The following is a 19,057-nucleotide window of genomic DNA, read 5'->3' as shown; positions in this document are numbered from 1 at the left end:
ATTGAAGTTAGTGTCTGGGAACATCTGGAGGGCCATTTGTTGTTCAAGCCTGTCTTACAGAAGGTGACTTACTAGAACACTATAAAACTATTGCCTATCTCTCGCTATAACTGATATAAGTCTTTTAAAAAATCATTTTAAAAAACATATTTACTTATGCGTTGTCGAAGGCTTTCATGGCTGGGATCACTAGGTTGATGTGAGTTTTCAAGGCTGTATGGCCATGTTCCAGAAGCATTCTCTCCTGGCATTTCACCCACATCTATGGCAAGCATCGTCAGAGGTTGTGAGGTCAGACTACACAGAGAAGCCATTGAAATCCACAAGCATGTGGACCATTTCAACAGAAAGGAGGAAACCATGAAAATGAACAAAATCTGACTACCAGTATTAAAAAAAAAACTCTAAAATCAAGGCAGTAAATAAAGAACAACACTCTGAAAACAGAGGAATTCCAGACATGAAACAATCAAGGCCAGCTAACACCTCCCAACAAAGGATTCCCACAGGCAGGAATCAGCCAGGCCTTGAAGCTGCAAGGCTTTTCAATGCTTATCAAGGTGATTAATTGCAACATTCACACTTATTTCCCACAGACAAGAGTTCTTTCTCCCACCCTGGACCTTCCACAGATATATAAACCTCCCTTGCCTAAATTCCAATATACCTCACAACCTCTGAGGATGCCTGGCATAGATGTGGAGAGAATGCTGGAATTGACTGCTGGGAATTTCACTCCAATAACGTCTGTAGGGCTACATTACTCCCCCTTTTGATTTAAGAGCACTCAAAAGCTGCAAAGGGAGAGAAATCTATGGCTAACTTCAAAGCTAGACATGAAAGTAGAGACAAGATGGTACAATGGGACCGCTATATTCATGGGCTCACAATACACTAATTGAACCCATCAAAGATTCTAATGTTTACAATAGTGTATGTGGTGGGGAGCATGGCAACCACACATGTCTGCTTTTGAAATTATAAGGCAGACGTGAGTGGCTGATGGGACTTGCTGATGCTGCAGTCTCTCTGCAAACCTTGCAAGGGACTGTAAACATGAAGGGAGGCTGATAAATCCCTTTTTAAAACAGCAGCAAGTAACAGCAATGGCCAGGCCTTAAATAAGGAACATATCTTACAGTATGGGATACCTGACAACCCTCTTCAATTTAAATGCTTACTTCATCCAAACTCTCAACCGTTAAACATGTAAGTCAGGATCCATCTCCCAACAAGCAGGGTGAAGGGGCTTCTTCGGGCACCAGGCAATGTGCAGTAGTCAATGATGTTCGAGGGCAGAAATGTCATAGGTCAACCAAGGGAGCTTTGAGCAAGCTTATTGCTCTCAGGTACATCCTGAGCAGTATATCATCTCACTGTTGGCGTTGAAGTAAAATTCAGCTGCCAATCCAGTTGGCATCTACAGATGGAAGACGAAGGCAACAGACGGGAGAAGTGCTGTCTATCTTCGAATAAGCAAAAACTCTTGAGAACTGGCTTTAGATTCCTCCAAACTTGGCAAATCTAACTTTCCAGTAAAAATGCTCAAAATAAAGCTACACAGCTCACAATCCTACTTTTAAGTTTCATTTGCACAGGTCATTTAGTATATTGACTTACTGATGTTTGCTCTCAGTGGATCTAACTAGGCCTTGGCTGTATTCCTAGTGGATAATCCCACTAGAATTAACCCACTGACACCAATACATAGGTAAATCTCATTAATTCAATGGGTCTACTTAGTCAGGAGTAACAGCAGGAACCAGGCTCTTACCTTAAAATAAAGGGTGCTCAATTCTCTGAGAAGACACTGGATTGGGATCTACTTGTGGACAAAGGGGAAAAATATTCCTCCATTCTATTTGATTGTGCTCTTCCTCACTTTGAAAATGACATAGATTAGCTAGATAGAGAGAACATTGATTAAAGTTAGTAGTTGCAGTAGTAGTAGTAGTAGTAGTAGTAGTAACAACAACAACAACAACAACAACAACAAATCTTTATTTATATTCTGCCCTATCTCCCCGAGGGGACAGGGGTGAAGATATTTTTTTTCTTTCTGCCTTCTCAATATTTTATATAAATTTGGTGTAGAAAATCCTTTATTCCAAGGCTGGGGATAGTTCCCAGGCTCTATCCCTTTAGGTTGCTCCCTATTCACTAACATCACCTGGGCCTTCCTCGGTGCCCATCTATGGAGATGGAAGTAAAAAGTGTTGTCGAAGGCTTTCATGGCCAGAATCACTGGGTTGCTATGAGTTTTTCAGGCTGTATGGCCATTCTCTCCTGTAGCATTCTCTCATGACGTTTTGCCTGCATTTGTGACCAGCATCTTCAGAGGTTAATTGGAGGTGAGGCAAGTGGAGTATATATATGTGGGCAGCATACCACTTGCCTCACCTCCAACAGACCTCTGAAAATACCAGCCACAGGTGCAGGTGAAACATCAGGAGAGCATCCTACTGGAACATGGCCATACAGCCCAAAAAACTCACAGTAAACCAGAAGTAAAGAGATCTGTGACTTTCTCCATGGAGAAAATCGTACCTTTCACTGGAACAGATAAACACACCAGTGGAAATGTGAACTGGATGAACATGTAATTATCACATATATAGTGGAGACTGGTATCTTCCATATCAATGGAATAGTCAGTCCACTCTGCCTTTAAGTCCAAGGAATCTGTTCAATGTATCAAGCCTGTTTCAGCAGCTTAGACAGCTCCATTAAAGTTCAGACTAAAGCCCAGAGTAGTTTCACTAATAACGCCCAGTATGGAAGCCACCATCAATTCCTGCATGTATATATTCATATTATATGTTTAATATAGATCACAGAGAAACAATAACGAAGAAGTCCAACAGTTACCATTTTCTTCCAGACAATATAACAAAGATGAATCAGATCACTGTTACAGAAAAACTAACATGAACCAGAGCAATGGGAGGTTAAGCTTTTATATGCGTACAATATTAGTTCTATTTTTAACTGTAGAGTTAAGTTGGTTTTAGCAATATGAATTATCTTCCTTCTTGTCTGTTGGTGAGATGGGTATACTGAAGTAAAAACAAGACCTGCCTTGGGGGAAATATATGGGCCTAAAGCTCTGGGTGAAAGATTTCTTTCATAGGGATGTTGGGCTGCTCCCTTAAGACCCATAAAAGCTAACAAAATAATGGTTTAAAAGATCAATCAATATTTCATGAGGGAGCAGCATTAGGGTTTCAGGGCAGGAAGAAATTATATCACAGTATGTGTGTGCTTCTGAGACTATAGCCTCTGCATTTTGGATGAGTTACTGACCTGAATAGAAGGTAAGTTCATAATGTTAACAGTAAAACAGCCTTCCTGACTCTTGTGGCCTCTGTATGTGTTGGACTGCCATCTTCGCAGTGACTGGGGATGGTGGGAGCTGTCATCCATATAATGCCAAGATGGGCAATTGCGATCTTCGAGATGTTTTTCATCCATCGGCCCAACACCACCAAAGCCAATGGTGAAGGCAGTCCAGGAACATCTGGAGAACAATTATCCATACTTGCCATAATGGAAAATAAGATGTGTGTGCGTCTGTTGGGATACCTGCATTTATACTCGATTTTACCTATATAAGACTGGATCTGGATCCATACTGCCTTACAATCCAGTTTCAGAATGCAGATTAACTGAATTGAATGGGATTATATGACAGTGTGAACTCATATAATCCAGCTCAATGCAACTAACTTGCATTCTGAAACTGGATTTTATGGCAGTGTAGGTCCAGCCTAAGAGAACAGATTCTTTGTGATGACTCACCAGTTCTTGCCCATCTGCATGTTAGCTATCCCTCCTCTGAAATTTCTTTCACTACAGCAAATGTATCATGGTTTTTAGTTTTCATTCTGGACACTCAGGCTATTATACCTTCTCAATTATAAAATCATATCTTCTCAGATACAATTGTCCTTTGGAGATGAAAAAGTGGGGCAGAATGGGCTACTGGGGCCCCTTCCACACAACTGAATAAAATCCTACATTATCAGCTTTGAACTGGAATATCTGGCAGTGCGGACTCAGATAACCCAGTTCAAAGCAGATATTGTGGGATTTTCTGCCTTGGTATTCTGAGATATATGGCTGTGTGGAAGGGACCTAAGTTTTAGTCTGCCTTGAAGACAATATGGAAGGAGCATGGTGTAATGTTTTAAGCATTGGATCAAAATGTGGAGACCAGGGTCCAAATACTTTCTCCATCATGATGCCCATGGGATAACCTTGAGAATGTTAGACTATCTTAAATCTGAGAGGAAGGCAATGGCAAACCTCTTTTGAATGAAATCTTGCCATGACAACTCTGAGATAGGGTCACATTAGGGTCGCCATAAGTCAGAAACAACCTGAAGCCATACAACACCATTTTTTTTATATAGAGAATAATTGTGTGCAACAAGTCATGACAATATTTTTTCCTAACGTATACTGCTATAGACAACAGTGTTTTGACTTTAAAATAATATTTTTTATTTGTCTCTGCTTTGTTTTGAACAATAATTTCAAAAATTAATACAGAAATACAGTATTATCTTAGCTATGGTGAGATTTCTAACTCAATTTAGCATTACTAGACTTTGAAGAGAAAATGAAGACAACACTACTTTATAACTTGACACAAGGAAATGCTCTATGGCAGAGCATCTGTTCTACATGCAGAAGGTACTGGGTTCAATCCCTGGCAACTCTAGCTAAGATGGGAAGATACATGCTTGAAACTTGCAGGCCAGTGCCAATCAGAGTAAATAATATTGAGGTGGAAAAGACCAATGCTAGAACTGACCGTACTCCTAGGGAGGATGCCACAATAATCTCAGGATAGCAGATATATTGAGGTTTATCAACAGCAACATTTTGGCTCTCCCAGCTGTTTCCTTCTGGCATGCAACTGGCTTCATGGTTCCTACTTTATCCTTGTTTGGGGCACACTCCAATACCATTATTCAAGTGGGAACAGCCATCCACCTGGCTCCTAGACACAGAAAGGGATAGGAAGAAGAAGGTACAGTACCTCAGCAACAAAACTTGCAGACCCTGCTTTGACCAAAGGAAATGTTCTTTATTCCAATGGTATGAACAGCTCCATCGGGGTTTCCCTGATATTCAGAAGGTTCTGAAACCTTAAGAGAAACAAGGGCATAGAATCCATCTTTGTGCTTCACCCAAATGAGTTAAATCACATTTATAATCCTTGAGCTTTGTTGATGGTAAACTGGGTGTTTCCACATTTGTCTAAATTGGAATTTCCATATTCAAGAGAAGTGGTACAATGGAACCAGAGAAAATTTGCTTTATTCTTTTCTATTATGTCTAAAGTTTGATATATCCCTACCTGCAATGCAAGAAGCAACAGCAATGGAGGTTTTAAAAAAGGAGAGAGGAGAAAATTGCAAGGAAACTGAAAGGAAAAGGGGGAGAGTGATTAATAATCAGAATATAACTCTCTCTGGCATGGGGTGTAACTATACAATTCTTTCAAAATACTTGCACTTCCTACAGAAATCTCTCAGTAGTCTTCACCTATGCAGGGAGCCATGTTGAAAATCTGCACTACAGAGCTGGGAGAAAGAAGGTGTGACCCTTTGGAGGCTATTGGACTGCATCTCCCATCAGCCTCAGCCACCATTACCGATGATAAGAGACGGTGGGATTTGTAGGTTCCCCACACCTTAGCTGGAGAGGGATGGAATAGAGGGAGAAAGCAAGGGAGGGGGGAAGAGAGAGTATTAATCAAAGAGATCTGCTATGGGCTGAGGTTTCCTTTCTAGATGCAGAGGTTCCCCCTTTCCTGCCAGTGAAACCGCGGCTGCTGTTGCTGCTGCTGCTGCTGTTGCTGCTGCTGGAGTCTCACTGCTGTTGCTGCTGATGCGAGCATCCGAGTGAATGAGAGAGGAGGCAGGACCAAGGAGAGCTGCCCTCCATTAGGCCACTGAGACTTGTCGAGGATGTTTAGTGTTGCCTCCTGGCCACATCAGGGATGGGCACCTCTCAGGATGAGCTCCAGCATTACTCAAGGAGAAGACATGCAGGTATGGCAGGAAGGAGGCAGGCGGTGGAGGGGAGGAAGAGAGTGGGTGCCCATAGCAACAAACACAGACCGGCTATCCATGCAGCAGGCCAGGCATGCTTTGTGGCTGGCTAGCCTGCCTCCCTGCCTTGCTACTGAATTGCTGACTGGAGACAGCAAATACTCTGCAATGAATTCTTTTTAAAGGATGATGATGATGATGGTGGTGGTGGTGGTGGTGGTGGTGGTGATGATATTATTATTATTATTATTACTATTATTACTATTATTACTATTAGTGTAGTGTGCTTGTATGTGTAAGTCAGACAGCCGCCTTCTTTTTCTGCATCCTTGCTGGCCAAAGGATTTTGCTGCAACATCCTCTCAGCAGATCAGATATGCAGGGAATGCTAAATGCAGTTACAGAAGGATGAATGCCACACGCCTATTCCAAAGGAATATTCTGGAGGGAGCCATGCATTGCTTCTACCTGGGGCCAAAGCAAGGCTTGCAGTGGCAGAAGCCCCTCCCCGGGTAACAATTAAAGCTGTTTTCAACAGCATCCTGATCTGACACCTTGCTCTTCAGCAAATGCAGGGTTTTGAAATTCAAGCGATGTGATGACAGGCCTTTGTGTGAAACTGCCAGGGATTCAGATTTCTGGATTGCTTCAGTTCAATAGATGACTTCACTGCAGGTAGCTCCCATTCAGAATTATTTTTATCCTACTATCATAGTACAGTTGGAATCATATTCTGATGATGCAATATCCAGAGAAGAGGGAAGGTGAGAAAAAACATAGATTGTAGTTCTGATGTAGCAGATCTTTAAAATTATATATATATATATATATATATATATATATATATATATATATATAGAGAGAGAGAGAGAGAGAGAGAGAGAGAGAGAGAGAGAGAGAGAGAGAGAGAGAGAGAGAGAGAGAGAGAGAGAGAGAGATCTTTGGGGAGAAAAAGACACCCCACCCACCCCCAAAAAAGAAACTGCAAACAAAATCCACAAGAGGTTGATTCCCTTCTCTTTAACACAGAGGCTGACATGGTTCTGTAAGGTTTGTGTGTAATGAGGTTAGAAGGATTAGGGTTGCTTAAGAGATCTATGGATCTGATGGGGCCTTTTGACAGTGCATTTTTTTCCAAAGCAAAGATACTGCAGTAGACATCAAAGGAAAGCATTTCTTATCCTGCTTTGGCATGGACAGGAATGAACAGATGCCGAATTCAGAACTTGGAGAAGTCCTGTTTCACTGGCCAATTTGGGAAAGATAAGAGTAGGCTCAGCTTTACTTTTTTCTTTTTTGGGCAAGTATATGAAGGTAAGAACTAGCAAAGGGAGGGAGGTGATCAGCTGTGATGTCATTTTAACTAATTCCTTGCACAGTTGTGGAATGAAGTTAAAAGGAATAGCTGCAATCTCTGGGTGACTCTAAGCCTTGGCTGGAGAATCTAAATGACTGGGACTTCCCCCAATGGTAATACATTTTCTTTTCTATATAGACCATTCATTATAATCCTTTACTCTGAGTTTGACTCAAATGCCATTTAAACAAAAATACTAAAGTTACTTCAATGACATTGTTTGCTTGTAGCTTTGAAAAGACACATTTTCGTTATATTTTAAGTGTTAGTCATAGTGGCCATAGCAGTAGTGTGCTGCTATATTCTGTGTTAATGTCTGCCATTGCCTGGATTTATGCTTACTAGTAAGGTATGGAGATGCAAAAGCTGCCAGGCAATGAGAGATATCTGGCATGAGAACAAGGTTGTACTTTTCAAACTGAAGATAGACACAAAGATATTTACACATTAAAGGCTGAAATGCCTGGTAAAATGTTTGTAGTTGTGTTAAAAAAAAAAGCACAAGCAGGAGAATCAGTTTTCACCAGTGAGAAAGAAAAATGTAATTTTGAGGTGGTACTCAAAATTACAATAACTGGGATGCCCATGACCAATCAAGCTTATATTAATACTATTTAATGTAGCCCATTTTTATCAGCTTCTTCCTCTCCTCCATCCAATTTTTTTCAAGGTACTGAAGGTGAGGCTGTCCTTTGGCTATTCAGCCACCTGCCAAGCATTTTTGAGTACTTAGATCTCAAAATAAAAATGCCTATTATTATTGTTATTTTATTAAAATGTCATACAGGGTAGATTGATAGAGCCAAGATGGTGGGCAGTTTGTAACAGGGTCTTTTCAGCATTTCTTTCTCTTTTGATTAGAAGAGGTGTGTTGTTGTCATTTAACAAATATTATTTAGGTAGACTTGGAAGATTTTTAAATCCTTCTGTAAATTTGATTTTTGATTCTTTTTTTTAAAAAAAACTAGTATCTTTATGTTATTTCTTCCTCATACTTGTGGAGGCATACACCCTTGCTTTCTTACTCTGCGAAGGCACAGAGCTGACTTACAGAACATAGTAGGATCTTTGATGCTGCTTACTAGGAATCCCTGATATATCCATTACATAAAATGCTGTTCCATTCATGATGGCAGCAGTGAGAATGAAATTGCGAGGGTGGGTTCACATCTCTCCTTTTCCCAGGAGTGCCAAAAAATATCTAAACACCATGGAAGAATAATGGTAAGGATAAAGACTGACAAATCCTGTCATGCATTTATAAATATTGGTAGTGCTATGAAATTAAATGCCACCAATGACGAGGATGGCTTTGCAGTGGGTATCATCATGTCAGTAGCTCGTGCCATAGGAAACTCTTCCGTCTGCAGTATGGTGCATTGTACGACAGGGAGTGGATGCCCCCTAAGTGTTCTCTTTTCATATCCTCAGTTGCCCTTGGAAGATAAAACAGCATTTGTGATGGTTATTTCACTATGTAGCTTTATGTTAAAATCACCCTTATATCCAGGCATACATGCTTAGTCATTCTTGGTGATTATAACAGAAACAATGAGAAAGGAGGGGAGCAGTGTGGTTGTGTGATCGTTCAATGGCAGAGGGTAGGACATGCATGAGAATGAAGAAAGCATACAGTGGCATCTGGAAACACCTACTTCTTTCATGCTGGATTGCTCTTTTCTTTTTTGCATATGCTAGTTTATATTTTGTAAAGCCACAGAGATTGATTTCCTTGTGATCCTGATACTTCTGATGTATAAATGATATCTTAGATGGCATTCCTGAAAAGGTTGTTCACTGTATGAAGATATGGCATATGGGTGGATCACATGGAATGATTCTTTTTACTGTATTATGAGGAGTATAGCATTAACATTAGATAAGAGTTGCTTATTTAGCTATACCTCCCAGCTCTTGGCCACATTGATCAAGGGATTCTGGGAGTTCTAGTCCAAAGAAGTCAGCTCCATAAGTTCTGCATTAGGTGATGTTTTCCCATAATTTTGATGTTTTGTAGCGACACACAATCTCCCACTAGTGCATCTAGTTTATTATTCTCTACCCTGGCTGGTAATAGATCTCTAGGATTTTAGGCAGTGAGCATCCCTAGTCTAACCAGAAGATGCCATGTACTGAACTGAGGTTGATTTGTATGCAAAGCACCTGGAGCCGTGACCTTTTGTAGGAATATATCTGCTCTCCACAAATCACTTCAGAGTTGCCATGAACACTTTCTGGGCTGTGACTGTTTGGGTAGGAGGATAAAAATCAATAGGACCAAGAAAGCATTTCTGAATTCTATAGCCACACAATGCCTGACAAACATGCAATGTGCTGACTTCTGACTTCACTAGAAGGTAACTTCACCTTTAAGCAAAGTGGGACATGTTGAGTCTCCTTGTGGAGAGAAAAACGAGGTATCAATAAACATAATAAATAATAATTTTCAGGTAGCAGATTTTGCAGAAGTCTTACAGTTGTTAATTATTTTGCTTTCTGTTACTGGATGTTTAGGGTACCTATCTGGAAAGGTGAAATGTCCTGCTTCATGGACCATGATCATTTGGCTGGGTTTGGGTGCTACGCACCTTAACTGGAACTTCAGCAGTGAGTGAGGAACCATTTGTTGCTCTGTCTCCGGAAGCAAAATTTGGGGGTGAGGCTGGTGTGGCATCCTCCCCTCAGGTTATGACCCTGGCTAATGTAACCTAACAAATGTAATGTTTATTCTATTATAGTTAGAACAACAATGATTGTCTCTGGCGGTTCCATTCTTGGCTGTTTAAATTAGTTTACAGCATCAAAGAATTCTGGGAAGTGTTTCCAAGTTCCACATTGAGGTTACAGATATTTCCAGTTTGCTTTTTCATAACCCTCTTGAAAGAAGCAAATATGCATATTAGCATTTGCGTATATTGGTTATGGCTAATATGGATTATTGTTCCAACACCAATTGCACAAACAGTGTGGCACTTATAAGGAATATAAGAAACACAGAAACAGAAAAAGGCAAAAGACCCACATGTGCAAAAGAAATTGGAAAGCAAGTCTTAGGATATGCACCTCGGATACACTGTGAGCAAGTACAACTCTTTGCCTTGGAAGAAAAGGCATTCTAGGTCAAAGGCTTTGCAAGAGCACTTTAAAAGGGATATGCGTATCTATTTACAACATAGCTCGAGACACATGTGTCTGTAGGATCATGGTGTGATCAACTGGTTGGAAAAGGCTGTTCACTGCATCTAGGGAAGGAATAACATATGTCTTTCATAAAACAATTGTTATAATGTACTAAGAATGGAAATACCGAGGCATTTTGCTGCCTGAGATAAAAGACAAACACCCTTTCTATACTGTGCACTGAATTTGACTGGACTGGCAGTTGCACCTTATTTCAGCACAGACAGTAGGTTAGAGTTTTTCAACAGAGCTGAGGCCAGGTTAGATATATGGTTCAGAATAAACTATGTATACACACAGATCTGTGTTTCAAGGAAGGAAAGTGGGCAGCAAGGTGAGGTGTAATAGGTCCTGCTTGAGGCCAGTCACACTCTGTCTGGTGGTAGGACTAGCCATGCAGCCACCAGCCATAGCTGGCTGGAGAAAACCTTATAGAGTACAATCCCATATCTATGGGAAGCACATTCCAAGACACACACACACACACACACACAGTGGATAGCTGAAGCCACAGATTAGAGTGAACTCTATATTTTAACAATACTTGGGCATGAGCAAACCATAGCTAGAATCACAATGGAAGACCTAAAGAGGCTCACAAACACTTCCAGGAGGTTTTTTTTTAATGGCACATGGGCAAGTGAAACTGCTGAGCCAGTGGATAAGGGTGCCGGACTGTATAAACTCACCAGAGGTAAAGCTATTATTCTAAGCTCTGTTTGATATTAAATAGTTAACATTTTATTTGTTGAAACCCCCTGCTACACACACACACACTCAGACTTCATTTTACCCATTTATAGTTAAACAATTCCCAGTCTTAATTAGCAGCTTTTAACTAATAGGGTAAGGAAGGGGAGGACTGCCTGCTACTGCCACTTCCCCATTCCCACAGGATACCTTCTAGTAGGCCCATTTCACTCAGAACTGCTTTGTTTGTCAGTATGTAGCCCATGGTGAAAACCCCCATCTCCAAATGTATAGACAAATTCTTTTGAACAACTGAAAGCTGTCTTCTTCCCTATGCTAGTATGTGAGAAAATCAGTGCAGCATCCTTTTTTTAGTTATAATAATGAAGAAAGGAGAAGTGGAAACCAGATATTTTGTGTGGGTTTAGGATGGGTTGTATAGGGGGGAAATGATGATGGACCATTTGTTAAGATGAGCATATGTGAGGTGGTGAATCCAGATTTTAAATAAATTTAAATAAATTGTCCAAGGTGCTGAATCTTGTGAGGCCACAGATTAGAACCTTGGATAGTTTACTATTCCACTGACATAGAAAACACTTGCCAATGGGTGTTGAAGGGTATGTGATAATCTTTAATAGGTGGGAATTCTGTGGCTGATAAACTGAATGTGACCCCAAAGCCCCTCCTGCCATCTTTACTGCCCTCCATGCCAAAACAAAAATGGCATAAGTAAAGGACAGGAGAATGGCTGCTCTTGGGAGCCTACAAAAGCAATCATTTTAGGAGGTCTATATGAATATCCTGCCCCATCCTATAGTGTTTCTGACCATTTTGGGGAAACTGGACCTGAAACTTTGGCTTCACTTCATTGTGTTTATTTAAGAAAAACATGTACAGGGTTTTGCATGTGACGTATTAAGAAAAATCACATGTGGCTTGTGGCTCATAATAACCAGCAGTCAAAACAAAAGTTGACAGGTAGTCAGGACAGCAGGCAAACCATGGAATGGAATGCCACTGATTTTTGACACCTATGCTGACATTTCTCTTTTGAGCCCCCAATGGCACAATGGGTTGAACCCTTGTACTGGCAGGGCTGCTGACTGACAGGTCGGTGGTTCAAATCCGGGGAGAGCAGGTGAGTTCCCTCTGTCAGCTCCAGCTCCCCATGTGGGACATGAGAGAAACGTCCCACAGGATGGTAAAAACTTCAAAACATCCAGGCATCCCCTAGGCAACATCCTTGCAGAAGGCCAACTTTTTAAACACCAGAAGTGACTTGCAGTTTCTCAAGTCGCTTCTGACCAAAAAAAAATTATCTGTTGACACATCAGGCTCAGTGTGATGATGTGAGTATGAGAAAACACATAAAAATTATTCCTGAAGAGCTGGATCAGTTCAAATTTACAGAATTCAAAAATATTCATAATCAGCTGGACTCTGAAGCCAAGACAGAGAAGGACATGATTTCAGAGCCCTAAATGTGTCACACTAAGCACTACTGCCAGGTGCCCAGGAATATTCAGAGGTGGGTCTTGCATGTGCCCCTAGTTGTCCAACTGAGTTTTATCCTTACCTGTAAGCATACAGGCCCTTGCATAGGACTGTGGTATGGTTTGCATGTGGAATACTAATAGGCTGGGATTGCCTGACATCCTTATCAAGATTTTTCCAGCAGTGTCTGATAGTAGAGGCAATCAGATGTGTGTCTCCTTGCTGAATGTTTAAAGATATGAGCTTTTTTTTATGAATGAAGTGATGACACACACAACACATGAAAAATACAGGTATGTCAAACAAGTTTTATACAGCAAGGAGTGAAGAACTAAGTATTAATCATGTTATTCAAGCTCCAAAAATAGCCCCCTTTTATTTAATTTGTAATTCTGGAAGCAAAAGAAATGGGAAGAATAGGATTGTCGTGGGAGAATACGTGCTGCATTTATTTTCTTCTTCATATTTTCCCTATATATTCTCATTTTACAGCCCACCATATACCATAGGCTCAAGGGCAAAGGTGGAAATTGAGCAGCCTTCTAGATATTGAATAGCATCTCCCATCATCCCCAACTCTTCGCTGTGCTGGCTGCTGGGATTTGAAGTCTAATAACATCTGAAACACCTCAGATTTCCACCCTTGCTCCATAGGAAGGAATGCAATACTTTATCAGATGGGAACAACTCTGACAGTTTTGTCTTTTGCTTGAAATTTCCAGCTGGTCATTATAAGAACTATTATTTGAAAACTGTTGCCCTCCCACACCATTCTCCCATTGTACTATTTTTTAAAGATTGCAACCCTGTGAAATAGGGGTTGTCCCATTTATATTCATTATGTTGAAGCTCTTCTCAGAGGCTTTTCAGATAAAGAGCAATATAAAACTCTTTAAATCAAGAATGGGCAACTGTGGAAGGCTAGACAACCTGGAGAACTTGGAGGATATCATTCCCCCACCATACCCATACACACTTCCACAAAAATAATTGTTTGACTTCCATATTCCATCTAGGGACATTTTCACTGTGCTTTTGAGCCTTCCTGGGCTCTGAGGGCATTTTGGGTCATTTTGAAACCCTCAAAAATATTGTTTTGACCCCTGCAGAACCCCAGGAGGCTCCAAATATGGCTGAAATCTCCTCAGTACCCCATAGAGATCATTTGAGGCAAATATATATATATGTTTAAACACTATGTAGCTTTGGCAACCACAGAAAACAGCCTAAGAGGTCACGTTCAACCTACAGGCCACACTTTGCTAATCGCCTGTTTTAAACAAACAAATCATCTTGAAGGATTTAGATCAGTGGTTCTCAACCTGTGGGTCCCCAGGTGTTTTGGCCTATAACTCCCAGAAATCCCAGCCAATTTACCAGCTGTTAGGATTTCTGAGAGTTGAAGGCCAAAACATCTGGAAACCAACAAATTGAGAACCACTGATAGAGGTGGAAGAGGAGCTTCTAGAAGCATTCTTGTGTAATCAATATTACAATCTTATGTACTCTATACTGGGCATTGGAGACTGTGTTCAAAAATAAATGGGAGAGGTAACCTGTCCCAAAGTCAGGGAAAGGGGAGAATGAGTTCCTTGAGTTTGGTGGGTCTGGGGTTTGAAGGGGTGAGGCGACAGGACTTTTGGATTAGTAAGGATTATGATGTTACCAACCTCTTCAGGCTTCTTTGTTTCCACAGAATTTAGCTGCAATCCTCACAATGGTTGGAAAGAAAACCAGTTATCCCAGCAACAATGTGTTTGGTTGTCCCTTTTTTAAAGGATTTCCTTATTATAAATCAGAATATGTTTGGCTGGCTTGGTCATTAAGACATAATAGAATTAGAAAATACCTGCTCTTGGTGATGAAAACTCATACAATGGGCTTTTTGATAAGCATAGCTTGGGTTCCAAAACCTAGCGGTGTTGTCTATAGACACTGAGTTCCTGCACTTCAAAGTTGACCTCTACATCCCTGATGATACTTGTCAAATAGATACCCATGTGATTTTTCCTTCTACTCCTGACAATCATTCCTACCACTTAAAAATAATCTTAAAATCCTAGACTTCTTGTCTAGATAAATATAACATGTTCAACCTATGGTACATCTGTTGTCTGAGAAGTAGTCACATTTGCTGGGTTTACAGGAGGAAGCAATCATTATCTGACAAAATAAGAGACACTAGCCATATTGCATCAATACTGGGATCCTTCTAGGCTAGGGTGGGGGAGATAAATCCTTGCTATTGTTGCCAATAAATTATTTTAATATGATCAGATTTTAATAAGGATTAAAGGTTAGAGAAAATCATATGTAATTTCATTTATGACAAAACTGATGAATGTATAGCTCTTTAAACATGGTTGGATTGTAACTCTCATCAACATTAGGTAGTGTAGCCAATTGTGGGGGCTGATGGTAAATATAATGCAAGAGCATCAGTGCAGGCTGGTGGGAATTGCAATGTAACAGCATGTGTCTCCCAAGTCTGATTTAGAAAAAGAAGACAAAGTCTGCAATCCTCTATCCAATTAAATGAGAATAACAATAAAACCATTATGCTTGATACTGTGTTTCTTGTTTGTATACCCCTTTGTGCATTTAGTTCTAAATAGTAACTAAAAATATGTTAGGCTTGCAATGCTACACAAATCCCATTGGACTCTCAGATGTATCTGTAAGTCAAAATTTATACAGATGTGCTATAAACAAAAGTAGGCCCCTTCAATTTACCAGAATTCACTTTTAAGTGATCATTGAGGAGAACACATGTCTCAGCTCTGGCTGTGCACTATCCCTTGATCTACTTTTCAGCTGACCAGGAGCATCTCCATCTAGTCTGGTTTAGGTTTCAGGTTATTCACCTGTCCGTTATTGATGGCAGATACCAGTTTGGGACTAGGTATCTGCCATCCACAAGCTTCTTTGGCTTATGGTGAAAAGGAATAACAAAGTTGGGTGTCACCACATACCAATGGCATCAAACCCCAAAACTGTTGGTAGCCTCTCCCTCTGGTTTCATCTTTATGCTATATAGAACCATCCCTGAAACATCTTGCAGGCTAATGACCAAGGGATCAAGCAGGAGTCACCCAGCATAAAGAAGTCACTCCACTGTAAAATAGTCTCCCTGAAAAAGATATCATGATCCATGGTATTAAAAGCTGCCAAGAAATCCTTCAGAAGCAACAGGGGCATACTCCCCCTGTCTAAGTCCCAGTATAGATCATCCAGCAAGGTGACCAAAGATGTCTCTGTCCCATAACTAGGCTTGAAACTATATTGAAATGGATCTAGATCAGTAGTTCTCAACCTGTGGGTCCCCAGGTGTTTTGTCCTACAACTCCCAGAAATCCCAGCCAGTTTACCAGCTGTTAGGATTTCTGGGAGTTGAAGGCCAAAAACCTAGGGAGCCACAGGTTGAGAACCACTGATCTAAATAATCCATCTCATTCGGAAACCCCTGGAGCTAGGAGACTACCACATACTACAGAATCTTACCCAGAAACAGAATGTTAAAGACTGGTCAATAATTATCCAGAATGTGAGATCTCTGGAGTTTTCCTTTTTGCAATATCATGATTTTGTAATGGTCTCCTTCAGTCAACTCTATCTTGTTGTAGCAAGACATTAACCAGTCAGCCATTCCCCTTCTATTTTTTTTAATAAGCTAGGAAGTACATTGATCTCATCTACATGGGGTGGCTCTCACCTCTCCAAGGATCATGTCCACATCCTCAAGTTGTACAAACTGAAAAGCACTCATTGTCACTGGACAAGCATATATCAAAGTTTCATCCACTGGATCTGTAACAATTGTAGCATCCAACTAAGAGCAGATCCAAGTACAGTAGACTCTCACTTATCCAAGCTAAACGGGCCAGCAGAAGCTTGGATAAGTGGATATCTTGGATAATAAGGAGGGATTAAGAAAAAGCCTATTAAACATCAAATTAGGTTATGATTTTACAAATTAAGCACCAAAACATCATGTTATACAACAAATTTGACAGAAAAAGTAGTTCAATACGCAGTAATGTTATGTTGTAATTACTGTATTTACGAATTTAGCACCAAAATATCACGATATATTGAAAACATTGACTACAAAAATGGCTTGGATAATCCAGAGGCTTGGATAAGCGAGGCTTGGATAAGTGAGACTCTACTGTAATTTTATCTCTAAAACTCTTAGAAGGTTGTTCATGGTGGGCTGGTTGAGCAGTCTAGGTTTTCCTTTCTTGGGCCTGTATGTGACAAGCTCCTGTCCCCTTGAAACCGCTCTGCCAATATATTATATTATTGTAATACATACTGGTATAATATATATATTTTGAAATGTAGCAAGAATTTAATTATATCCTTTTTTGTTCTTATTGGTTAACTCGAAATCATCATTACTAAAAATATAACAAAAAAAACTGCCTACCTGACTGAAGTCAAGATTTACTTAAAGTAAAGAGACAAGTGTGCCATTCATTTCAAGATATTCCTTTGTCAGAAAATTAAGGGCTGTATGTTTGTCACTTGATAACTGAAGTTGTGAACTGCCTTCACTGAAAGGTGTTGTGTTTGAAGTGATATTAAACCTCTGTGGTTTATCTGCAAAGTTTTATACATGTGAATCTTGAACAGTGAATTTACAGTGAAAAAATGAAGGCTCCTACTTTGCCTCATAATTGCTTCAATTTAACAACCTCATATTATGTATTTGCCAAAAGCATACAGGAAGGATATATCCCCAGATTTTGTGTGGATATGGAAAGCTACAAACAATGGTGTGAATGTTGGAGATACTTCAAAGAGGGTATAGCATGTACAGGAGGTCCTAAGTGAAGCCATTGGTAACTGAAACTGTGTATATCAATTCCATAGATATGAGGGTCATACTGAATTCTTATTAGGTGCAATGCATGCCCATCTGACACAGTTTGACTAGATGCACTAAAATATAGATGACCTGAGTTTTAAATGATAGGTAAGACTAAGTAAGTAAGTAACTTTATTTTTCTATCCCACCACCATCTCCTGGCAGGGACTCAGGGTGGCTAACATGGGACGAAGGCCCGAAAACACTAGACAAAGTAGAACAATTAAAACATATTGCAATAAAAACAGTAAAATCGACATTATGCAAAACAATTACATTAAGCAAAACAGTACATTAAACCATAAAAACTCATTTAACATATATAATGAGTAAAAATAAAATAAAATAAGATGGATCACCAGGTTGGTGGAGGTGGATAGCCTGGAGGGCCATTTGAACTAAAGTGTAATAGTATAGTTATAAAGTGCTTCGGGGACAAAGGACAAAGTGCAAACATTTCTTGACAGAAGGGGTGAGAGACAGATGTCCAATTTATTATAGGGAAAGGACCTGTGCGGAAGAAAGTGTATTAATCTAAATTTTGGTCATGGGGACTGAATTATTCAAATGTGCAACAAAAAAGCCAAGTTTTTAGCTGCTTTCTAAAAGATGCAAGGGTGGGTGCCTGCCTGATCTCCCTAGGGAGGGAGTTCCAGATACGGGGGGCCACTACTGAAAAGGCCTGCTCCCTCATCCCCGCCAACTGAGCTTGCAATGGAGGCGGGAACGAGAGAAGGGCCTCCCCAGATGAACAAAGAGATTGTGCAGGTTCATAGGGGGAAACACGGTCACGAAGGTAGACGGGTCCCAAACCGTTTAGGGTGTTATAGGTAAGAACCTGCATCTTGAGTTGGGACCGGAAAATAATCAGCAGCCAGTGAAGCTCCTTAAACAGGGGGGTTGACCGCTCCCTGTAATTAGCTCCTGTTAGCAACCTGGCTGCCAAATGTTGGACTAATTGTAGTTTCTGGGCCGTCTTCAAGGGCAACCCCATGTAGAATTCATTGCAATAGCCCAGTCTAGAGGTGACTAAGGCATGGGCCACCGTGGCCAAGTCAGACTTCATGAGGTACGGTCGCAGCTGGCGCACAGGTTTTAGTTGTGCAAAAGCCCTCCCGGCCACCGGTGACACCTGAGCATCAAGTGTCAGTGCCGAATGCAGGAGGACCCCCAAACTGCGGACCTGCGCCTTCAGGGGGAGTGCGACCCCATCAAGCACAAGTTGCCACCCTATACCCTATACTCTATGATCAGACATGCGACTGACCTCGAGGATCTCTGTCTTGTCGGGATTAAGCTTCAGCTTGTTCGCCCAGGCCATCACAGAGGCCAGGCATTGGTCCAGTATCCAAAGGGCTTCCTTGGAGTTAGGTGGAAATGAGTAGTAGAGTTGGGTGTCAT

At 40.7% G+C, this 19,057-nt stretch overlaps 1 protein-coding gene across 5 annotated transcripts in view; it reads left to right on the top strand.

Moving 5' to 3' along the window:
* The window catches only part of nhs (NHS actin remodeling regulator), a 282,551-nt gene that overhangs the window by 217,117 nt on the left and 46,377 nt on the right, over positions 1-19,057 (top strand). Inside the window, exon 1 of one of the 5 annotated variants that reach the window (XM_062975220.1) lies at positions 5,484-6,062. The exons of the other annotated variants lie outside the window; for them this stretch is intronic. Within the exon in view, the coding sequence (XP_062831290.1) occupies positions 6,011-6,062 (52 nt within the window). The 5' untranslated portion in view covers positions 5,484-6,010. Of the gene's footprint in view, positions 1-5,483; positions 6,063-19,057 lie in introns of those variants that run through there. 5 annotated transcript variants of the gene reach the window in all.

Source organism: Anolis carolinensis, chromosome 3 (genome assembly GCF_035594765.1).
Source record: "Anolis carolinensis isolate JA03-04 chromosome 3, rAnoCar3.1.pri, whole genome shotgun sequence".
NCBI classification, from domain to species: Eukaryota; Metazoa; Chordata; class Lepidosauria; order Squamata; family Dactyloidae; genus Anolis; species Anolis carolinensis.
Note: the sequence above shows the minus strand (reverse complement) of the source record. Positions and strands in the feature narration are given on the sequence as shown.